The 11,178-nt window shown below is 41.9% G+C and overlaps 1 protein-coding gene across 4 annotated transcripts in view; it reads left to right on the top strand.

Annotated features, from left to right (window-relative positions):
* Positions 1-4,909: 4,909 nt before the first annotated feature.
* Positions 4,910-11,178, top strand: part of syngap1b (synaptic Ras GTPase activating protein 1b) — a 207,546-nt gene continuing 201,277 nt past the window's right edge. For 2 of the 4 annotated variants that reach the window (XM_054740855.2, XM_054740854.2), the window contains exon 1: positions 4,910-5,230. In XM_054740855.2, the coding sequence (XP_054596830.2) occupies positions 5,209-5,230 (22 nt within the window). In that variant the 5' untranslated portion in view covers positions 4,910-5,208. The remainder of the gene's footprint in view (positions 5,231-11,178) is intronic. The other 2 variants (XM_054740856.2, XM_054740857.2) reach the window with 2 other exon arrangements.

The following is an 11,178-nucleotide window of genomic DNA, read 5'->3' as shown; positions in this document are numbered from 1 at the left end:
AATCACCTGCTGAAAATCAGCAGTGTTGAAGCAGAGAAACCTCTGGAACATTAAGGATGGTGGCCCTGGAGGACCAAACTGGGAAACCACTGGAGACCTTAGCAAACTAGGATTGGAATAGGCTACTACACTTACCTTTTATTGTTATATAAGTATTGATCAACAATGTTTGAAATATTGAAACTGTAACAAGCTGCAACATGAGTTGTTTCTCAATATTTTAAAAACAGAGATGTTGCATTTTGTACTTTAGGTACTTGTCTAATAGGCCCAAATCAAGCTACATATTTATTCAACAGAGCTCAGAAAAGGTCAATTCTACATTATTCTCCAATTTACAGAATCAAAATGTGTTCAAATGTGAATTAAAATAGACACTGAAAGTGTAGCTGAAAACCTAAATATCACAAACTGTAATGTAGTTACAAAGTGAAAGTGTTAGTTTTTGTAGCTATATAACCTGCACTCATCTGACTAGATAAAACTGAACATGCAGATTTGATTAAAGCTGCACTAGCAAATTAGCTTAAAACATTTTATGCCTGTTAAAACTTTTCTAACATAGTATAGCTATACTGTGTATTTTGGAGATAAAAAAATTGAAATAAAAAATAAAATAAAATGGTACTCTAGCATTTTTCGAAAAACCTCTGCCAATAACACATTTCAAACCAAAACCAACTATTGGATGCGGTTGTCGTTCTCACTGATCTGCCGCACTTCCCTCCATTCATTATGCACTTGTGGATTTTGCAACAGAACACCACTGGTGTGAGAGGTCCTCCGCTCAATATCAGAGAAGGTGAAGCAGCCTGCTGCTACCACTTCAACTTTAGGACAAACTACCAGAGTTTCAAAAAGAAAAACACCATTTGAATTCACAGACAGCAAAAGACGTTTGGACGTAGAAAACAGTGACTGGTGTTTGGTACCCACTAGTATTCTCTGGCAATGTGGGTTTTATGTTCTAGTGGACGTGGATCCAGGAAAGATACCTGAGAGGAGGAGTGAGTGTTCAGTGAATGTGTTTCCGTTCGAAACCTAGCTTGACTGCAGATCCGTCATAACAGCTTTAATATTATCAGTGTTTTATGCATGTGTTTATTAGCAAAGTATCTCATGAACCATTAGGCACATTTTATTAACTCCTAGGCTATGTTCACACTGCAGGTAAAAGCGCATAAAATCCTATTTTTCCCCGAACATGCAACCCATATCTGATTTTTTTTACGACAGTCGGAACTGTACAGATCTGATTTTTAAAAAATCCGATCCAAGTCACTGTCATATGTGGTACTGATTCCAATACATATCTGATGTTTTAAAAAGAGACTGCAGTCTGAACGGTCATGTCGCATTAAATCCATCTCCTACGTCACTGAGTCAGTGGAGGTGTGCGTTGTGTGAACGTTCCTGAGGAGCAGCGCTTACACAAGGATTCAGGAGTCTGTCTGGACATCATGTCAAGTTTTTGAATTAAAAATACAGGAGAGCATGAGAACGGGAGCGGGAAGTGCTGCTGGAGCGAAGCCTCGATGAAAAATAATTCATGAAGACTGCGGGAATAAGGAGTAAAATATTTCAGTTTTAAAACAATTCAATTCAATTCAAGTTTACAGTATTTACATAGCACCAAATCACGACAAGAGTCATCTCAAGGCACTTCACACAGTAAACGTTCCAATACAGGTCAGTTCATTAAGCCAATAAGAAAAAAGTTTCCTATATAAGGAACCCAGCAAATTGTATCAAGTCACTGACAGGTATCAGTGACTTTACAGCAATCCTCATACTAAGCAAGCATATAGCGACAGTGGAGAGGAAGAAACCTCCAGAGGATCCTGGCTCTGTATGAGCAGCCATCCACCACGACTCACTGGGGATCGAGAAGACAGAGCAGACACACACACACACACCCCAACACCAGCCCACCCACAAACACACACATCCACACACACAACATATATGCCAAGTAATGTTTCTATGGTTACATTTGATTTCTTAGTAAATATTTTATTTGGTGAGAGATGAACTTTATAATATTTATCCTAGTAAATCTATAATTAAGCGGGTAAACTAGTAGTAGCACATTTAATGTCAAAGAAAGTAAAATGTTATTATCAGGAGAGGGAGAATGTTTAAGTGGTTAGCAAAAGTGTTCAAGCCAAAGGCCCCACCATGAGGGCACCACAGTTTCCAACCCGAAACGGGAGACTAGACAGGTGTGATCCTGATCCTGCTGATGAATTGTCAGTGAAGGCTTTCACATCACAACTCTGCCTCTCCTGGTTCTGACTCCAGTGAGTGTGACTTCTTGTCTTCTGTGCATGCAGGTCACTTTTGGGCCATGGAGCGTTCACACTGGAGAGACTCTGATGTTGCATTTCAGTCATAATGTGAACAGCCTCCCCCCCCCCCCCCCCCCCCCCCGCCAAAAACTGATGAGCATGTAGTCAGTGGAACGCCAGGAATGAACTTTAACAACGCGTATCTATGGCTGCCTAGCATAACTGGCATTGATTTGAAGATTGTGTGCATTGCCCAGAATTAACGTGACAAGCTCCAATATACATGTAACCAGATGTTGACTAAACGAGCGAGACACACTCACCATGGTCACTGGGTCTCTGGTTTAGAGGTCTTTCATAATTTCTACAATATCGCACTGTCTTTTTCCTGCTGTGATCTCAAAATTAAGCAGTTACTGATCTCCTCTGTTGACTGACAAGTTTGTTTTGGTGTACCCTACAAACTCTATCCAGTCTGAGTTATCTACGGTGTCCCCTAGTGGAACACTCCAGTAATGTACTGTGCAGCAGCAAGTATGTGAATAAAGGTTACAAAGCACGTATATTCAACGCCTAATCCAAGATGGCCACCATCTGAAAACACAAATTGGTGATAACACATTCAATTTTACAGATGGTGGGTTAAAATTTGATGTTGGTGTCACTGAAAGTCACCTCAATCACACGGAGTGTAATCTTCCATGTTTGCTTGAAGCTTTGGCAATTCTGCTTTTTATCAAAACATCCCGGGCCACATAATGTTTTTTTTTTAAAAGATACGGGCCATGAATGGCATGTGTAAAGAAGTATTAACCCTCTCAGGCTCAAAATAAGTTTTCATAAAAGGACGAACAACTGAGTCCTTCCGGGGTACTTCTGAGTTAAAAAAAAATGCTCATGAAATACGTATATGGTGTAACCAGATACCGGTAGGTACGCCTGCCTCCAGAGGGTTAAAACCTCAGATGAAAAAGGTTTGGGGGTTTTCACGGCTGGAATTGAAGGAAAATCTGATGTTTTTGACTGGCGTGGGAAAAACAGAAACTAACGTCCGGTCTATGTCCTGGGCAGCTGATGACGTTGGAAATCGGAGGTGCAGACATGTTTTGGACCGTTTGACTTAGAAGATCTGCAACCCGATTTGAACACTGGGGAGGATTCTGTTCATCTTCAGAACCAAAATTGATACAGTTTGTTTACTTTTATATTTTATTTTTCATTTCTGTGCTCCACCAGGAGCTCTAAGCTGACAAGTTCTCAGCTGGTCTTAGCTCCACCATCGGTCTCAATGTAATTCAATAATCTACAGACAATTAAAATAATGTGCTGCCAGTTTTACCGCTGTGTGTATACGTGGAAATAACTCTGGAAAATATTTAACCGATAATTTACCAGAATAAATCTTCCTGATGCTGGAGTAACTCGCTAGCTCGGCTCGTTGTTTGCACTGATCCAGGATGCCATGGAGGTCACAGGAGGATCTATGGCTGGAATATGGAGATAATCTTTTAGATTATCTCTCTCTCTCTCTCTCTCTGTGTGTGAGTGTGTGTGTGTGTGTGTGTGTGTGTGTGTGTGTGTGTGTGAGATAGCTTTCCCGAATGACTTGTTTTTTCCTTACTAGAGCTAACACGGTTAGCAGAGTTGCTGCAGTCATGCTAACGGGACTCGTCTGGATGAAATGAAACTTTCAGTGAGAAACAACCTGATGTACATCAGTGGCATATAGCCAGAAGCTCCTTTGTGGGCAGGCCTAAGGGCAAAAATGGGTAGGCCTAATAAATGCAATTGAAAACAAATATATTTTGCATGTATGTATACCCATACCCACGCCCCTGATGTGCACCTTAGGCGAGCACCACTCACAGCCTGCATGCCAACTGTTAACAGATCACACAAGATCGTGTGATATCTTGTGAAATTTCGCTAAAGTTATTTTCAAAATGTCTCAACAGCTTCAACACGTCTTCTCTCAACATAAAATCTTAGTTTAAGGCTGTGCTGCAAAGGGAGATGGTGGTATGAATTATTTAAAGCAATAGTTTCAAAATGTAATTCAGCTGTGGCTACACTGTAGCTCATCTACACCAGCGTGTGCTGTGTGAATGGGTGGAGGATTGTGTTGTGAAGCGCCTTGGGGGGTTGTAGAACCCTAAAAAGGAGCTATACAAATACAGGCCAATTTGTTATCGGATTATGTAATCCTGAACATGAATTGTAATCCCATTATCCTGCAGCTAAATATTTATTAACTTATTGAGAATCAATGTGAAATTGATATTTGTCTTGGTCTCACTGAAAAGATACATTTATATGAAGCACATAGCTTCATTACATTCATACACATTCATTCATCATTAGTGAATTGTATCGGAAGCTGCACGCGCGTGCTGAATTTATTTTTTTAAGCCTGGGGGAGATATTACTCTCCCATTAACATTAGGATATTAAGAGTGGAGAAGAAACAGGAAAAACGCTAAAGATGAAGACCAGTTGGATGTGTTGGAAAACGTGCGCGCCCTCACACATGCGCGTGTGAGCGTATCCTCCACCCCATCCTTCTCTCGCGCGCACTCTCTCTCTTTCTCTCGCGCGCTCTCTCTCTCACGCACGCTCTCGCTCGTGCTTCACCCTCGCACCTCAGCGGTAACGCGCGCGCACACGCACACACACACACACACACACGTTATCCCTGCACCCTGTATTTTTATGCCTCTCGCGCCGGGCGCTATAGACGCGGTCGTGGATTATGATGCCAGTTTTTATAACAGCGGAGTTTCGACCTCTTCCTCCGCTGCATCCGTAAACAGCAGTAAAGCGCGCGCTTTTATTTTTTATTTTATTTTTTTCCAGCTTTATTTGTATTTGCACTTCTGAGCACCGAGAGACCGCCGAGACGCAACGTCCATGCTGTTGGAACATGTCCTATGTTCCTTTTCAAGGTAAGACGAGCAAATCTTTATCCTTCTTATTTATTTTTATTTTCACTGCATCTTTCTTTTCTGTCCTTCCCCTCTATCCCCTCTCTGTCTCTCTCTGCCCCTCTCCTCCCTGTCCGTCATAAGCTCCATAGCCGACAGGTGCATAGAGATAGCCCAGAGTGATTGTAGATAAGATGCCCACAAGCGCGCGCTCAGGTACACCGAGATCCGGCGCAGCGACTGTCGGTGTGGAGCTGTGCATGCGGCAATTATAGTATTGTAATAAGGAATGCGTGTGCGCTGCTGTCACTGTCTACTCCTGCAAGTGTATTCCTGCTGACTAGGAATAAATGCTGTAAAAAATCAGAATAGCACTTGTTTGATGAGTTTTTGCACCACCTGCGTGGTCTAGTGGATCTACTTCTATAGTATTAATAAAAAAGCATGACGTGAATTAGGTTTGCTCATGATTGTAATCATAAATGAAAGTCTCTGTGTGGGATTCATTCAGAACATCCTGTATCCTGCCTGGTATACGTGTGAAAAGTTTGGCCTGCTGAAATATGTAGATGACCAGAAGGAGAGGCTACTTGTGTCGCTGGTCTTTCATTCCCTCACACTGGAGCGTGTGTGTGGGTGAAAGGCGCTTCAGTGCATCGTAAAGCCACATTCCCTCGGTATCCTTGCTCTGCAACTGTGACTAATGCTATATGTGAGCAGGCGTGCTGCAGTGAGCTGCCGCACAGCCCAAATGTTCAATTTGCAGTGTGTGGCTCAGTGTGTGTGTGTGTGTGTGTGTGTGTGTGTGTGTTAGACTCTGATTTTGGTTTAAAATAAAAGGAAGACAATTTGTGAAGGCTGGAGTCAGACCAGGATGAGATGTGATGGACAAGTTTGGAGCAGCTGTGAAGGACTGAGGGAGTCGTGGTTTATGTGAGTACTTGTTGTAACGGTGTGGATGTGGATACAGGCTCAAGTTTCCTTTTGTGAAGAGACACGCGTGCTTCTAAAATCTAATCTCAGCCTTAAAAAAGTCTAACCTGGCAGCTCCTGGACTGCACCGTGACCCTTGGAGTCAACATCTGAGCTGCAAAGAGAGATCAAATGTAACGGCTGCAGCTGCCTGCTTTCCTTTTAACGCCGGTTCTTATTCCCTCTGAGCAAAGAAGATAATGACCAAAATGCTCTCGTGTGCAAGTGCAGCTACAGAAGTTGGTTGAATAATGGTGGTGAGATGTTCTGCCACTCTGTGTGTGTGTGTGTGTGTGTGTGTGTGTGTGTGTGTGTGTGTGTGTGTGTGTGTGTGTGTGTGTGTGTGTGTGTGTGTGTGTGTGTGTGTGTGTGTGTGTGTGTGTGCGTGTGCGTGCACACATGCACGAACCCACTCAGGTAGTCATTGCCAGGAAATTGTGAGCACAGTGCCGCACCTTCAGAACCCTCTCCACGATGACACGGAGTGCTCTTTTCCTCTGCCATCTCCACGATCCCTTGCTTTTTGGGGGAGTCTTTATCCCGTTGGGAACATCTGCTTCCACTTTATCCTCTCCACTTACAGAGATAACATTTCCATTTGTGTGACTCTTGACAGAAACAAAGTGGCTTACGTTCAGGTACTTGATGCCGCTGATTAATTTCACTGCTGAATTTACAACCATTCAATAGAACATCTGAAATTCAAAATTATTTGGATTTGTTTTAAACTAAGCAGAAAATAGTTGAAATTTAGTCTTTTTAATTGAGGATCTGTCAAAAATAAGCAACTTTAAAACAATGGTTTGTGCATGTTGAGTAGAAGTGGTATTTTGGACCAGCTCACCTATACATTAGGAGCTCCATGGTTACTCAAAGCGATTATGTAACACCGTGTGATATTTATTGCTGCACAGTGACTCAACATCCAGGGATGAAATATGTGGAAAGAGGGCTGATGTAGTTTGACACTGATTTGTGATGAGATTTAGATCCACACTGGGGGTACGAGGTGGTTGGGGTCTCAGCGGTGCTGCAGATGCATTTGAGCCCACACTGACGAGTGTGTTCTGCTAATGTACCAGGCGAGCCATTTGCAGTCATGCCAAGTACCGGCTCACATGAACAGGCAGTTAGTGGGAGGCAGGCAGCAGCAGCAGAGATGGGCCTTCCTATCTTGGCTGAATCTTCTTCCTCCTTCATTCGTTCCTTTAAACTCACACCTCCATTTCCATCTCTCCTCCTTTTCCCTCCTGTCCTCCACTGTGGTCGACTCTCCTCCTGTTGAGCCACCCGCTTGTGCTTCTCCTCCACCTCCACACCTCTTCCATGCCTTCTTTGTGACGGACAGACCCACGAGCGCAGAAGGACACCAGCTTTCCATGGCCTGGTCGATTTTACAGTAGTTTGATCCAGCAGCTCCTGTCAAGCATGACCAGAGTTAAAGAGACAGCGCACCACCAATGCACTGCAGCACTCTTCTTCTCCCCCTTCTCCATCCTTCTCTTTCTCCCATGTGACATAAGGGGCCGTCTTACACCCCTCCACAGCTCAGGCTGTGCCAAGGACCATCATCTGTTAGGCTATTACTGTACCACATGCGCAAATCTCATCCAGCCCTGTGCACTACACGATCCGTCAAAGAAGAAGGCCCATTCATTCTCCTCTTGAGGCGGATTTTTCAAGCGCTGCATCGAATTCCCGTCAACGGGCACACAGGAGATGTGCTTTTAGTTGTTCATGTAGGCATGTACCTCTCACTCCACTGATGCTGATGGATCTCCAGTGATCAAATGCATCACAAATCAAAGGACTTCCTGTCCAAGTTTGGAGACATTTAATATTTGCTGTCCCAATCCCCTCCAGATAAAGCAAGTCAGCATTTTTAAATGTCAGACCAGACTGTGCCTCTAGCTTTTTTAAAAGAATGCCCTCGACGATTCGGTCAAAGGTGTGTGATGCTGCTTAGGAAACATCAATGATGTCATTATTCTGGCTCAAAGACTGGAAATTAATCAACGGGACTACATTTAATTAAAGTCCTTTATTTCTTGTTATGTGTGTGTATTAACACATGTAACAGTCTAATGAATGTACGCTCTAATAGTGAATAACGGCTGATTGAAGTTTTATAACTTCTGATTCAACAGGAGTTTGATCACAACATAAACAGCTCACATTGTGTCCGATCTGTGAAAATATACAAACTGGGTAAAAAGTTTGTTTGATCTTACTGGTTTTCTACTTTATTTTAATAAAACAAACAAGCAAACAAAAAATGTGATATTTAAATCCTTTTGTCAAATTGCATAAATAACAGTTAAGTAATTTTTTCATTAAAATCCTTTTAATCTTAAATGTGATCCTTTGAATTTTACAATTTCCATCTTGAATATTTTTCATGTTGTTTTTGGTGAAAAAAAAGATTATTTTAATTTTACAGCTTCACTATGACACAATAAGAAATTCAATTTATAAATAAATACAATAACTGCAATTTCTAAGCTTTATTTAAATGTAAGCCACTCCGCATTTGACATCCCAAAGCAGCTTTAATGTTTCATTTCATGACATGTTTGAACATCATAGAAAACTTCCACACGAGTCAAGGTGAGTACAAGTATGATCTTTGGGAAGTTAAAGTCCCATTAGTCATCACACACTGACAAAATTCATCTTTGCATTTGACTCATCCCTGTGGGGATCGGTGACCTGCAGCAGTGGCTGCGTTCGGGAACTATTTGGTGGTTTAACCCCACAATCCAACCCCTTAAAGCCGAGTGTAAAGCCGAGAGGCACCAGGTCCCATTTTTAAAGTCTTTGGTATGACCTGACCGGCAGTGTTGGGAAAGTTTGTTTAATAAACAAACTAGTTTCAGCGTTCAGTTCATACATTTTAAAATGAAATAGTTTGTTTCTTAGTTCATAATTAAAAAATAAATTTGAACTAAGTTCACTGTTCCATTTTTCTCCTATACATACATACATACATACACACACACACACACACACACACACACACACACACACACACACACACACACACACACACACACACACACACACACACACACACACACACACACACACATATATATATAAACTCCTACCCAGCTCCAGTTGTTATTGAGTATATTCTCAATAACATTAGGAAAAAATTATTTGAACAGTTTTTTTAATGGGAACTTGTTAAACAGTCTTAGGAACCAGGCTGAGGTAGCAAACTCAAAGTGCAATATTAAAAGTGCAAAACATAAAAAAATGCATAAGCTTTCAGTTAAGTCCCTTTTCAATTTTTCTGAATGAACTTTGACTTGTTTATCTAAAGAACAATAGAACTGCTGTTTCTACTATAGGTCACTGTCTGGTTTTGGGTAGTAGATGGTCCGTTTTCATCCATTTTCGCCACGTCTTTTGATTTTTTTAGTGACTTGCACATACCTTGAAAGGCTAGCCGGGGGCTTTGTTTCAATATGCCGCTTCAAGTTTTATGTTGATGTAGTTGATGTCCATAGTTGCTTCTTGAGACCAAGCAGGCAAAGTTTGCATGAAAATGTAAGATTTTTCCCACCTGGATCATCACTAACATTTTCAAAAAACTATTTTAAGTGACCATATACTGCATTAACCATTAATGCAAACGTATTGCAATTGCCACTGCATCCGTTGGAATTTTCCTTCATGCTTTGCGATTTGATGACGTGTGAGTGATGCGACTCCATGACTTCCGTCCTCCACACAGCATAAACATAGAAGAGTAGACGCCACACCAACCACTACTGCCTATGTTTGGCCACATTTGCGGGTTCTACTTTTTATAAACTCTATGGTTAACAGGATGTTTTAGCTAGGCTCTAGCTCCGGAAATCTCCGTGTAGATCTGGAGCTAGAACGGCAAAAGAACACACTCCAAGACGAACGCACTCACTTTTACGTTCGTCAGGCAAAATACAAACGAGTTCAATTCACGTTCACGAAAAAAAACAAACACATTCACGAACAGTTGTTCAATGAATGCGTTCGGGCACAACATTGCTGACTGGTATTTGAACTCAACCCCCCAGACCCAGGGTGGACACTCTACCACTAGGCTACTGAGAAGGTATTCACTCACTTCATGATCACCAAGGTGGTTCACTCAGGGTGAGGCTCAGCCATTGCACTCTGGATTGTGCTGACCCTTGAGATTTCCCCAAATGTGGGAATTCACGAGTGCATAATTCCTGTAATCCCCCCAAACTGCTTTTTCCATCTAAAAATTTGCAACTGAGGCACGACTAAAAAACTAAAAGGACTGTGAAACTAAATACTTCCTAGTAACCAACTGATTTCACCTGAGTTCACCACCAATGACGCAACGTTGATCACCATCAGAATGATGCAGCACCAAACTGCTCCCCTGGCAAGCCACCCTATAAATGTACACATATTGTCTAGCCATGATTTATTAAAACCACCCAGTCATGGGACAGAGTCTACGGGTGTTTTTCAAACAGTCTCCGCATTCAGTTGGACAGCGCTAGGACCAATCAAAGCAACAAACAACATAATGTATTCATTGCTACCAAAATCAGTCAATGGGGCAGACCGCCATACCGTCCAAGAAGAAGCCAATATATTATTTTTATAAATAGAAGACTTAAGTACCACTGTCTGCTCATGTCTCAAAGAAAAGCTCAAGTCTAAATCATTCAAAGTTGATGCCAAACAAGCTCTGTTCCTAAGTCAATGCCATTTTTGTAGTTTTTTGCCAATTCCAATGAGCACCGTTTGTGAGCTAATGCCATTTTTGTAGTTTTTCTCCATTGCAGCTCTAAGGTTAAGCCCACCTAACAAACATAGAATGCTGTGATTGCAAGACACAAAATTGTTAGGTACAATAGTAGACCTGCTAAGGCTGCAATGGAGCTAGCCTGACCTGCAGAGCAAAATATTTAGCTATTGCTACGGTTGGTCCAGATTTTCAGACTGGAATGAACTGCAAAAATCCCTGAAGCTCA

Source organism: Nothobranchius furzeri, chromosome 5, assembly GCF_043380555.1.
Source record: "Nothobranchius furzeri strain GRZ-AD chromosome 5, NfurGRZ-RIMD1, whole genome shotgun sequence".
Taxonomy (NCBI): Eukaryota; Metazoa; Chordata; class Actinopteri; order Cyprinodontiformes; family Nothobranchiidae; genus Nothobranchius; species Nothobranchius furzeri.
The sequence above is the reverse complement of the archived record's forward strand: the minus strand, read 5'-3'. Positions and strand labels throughout refer to the sequence as shown.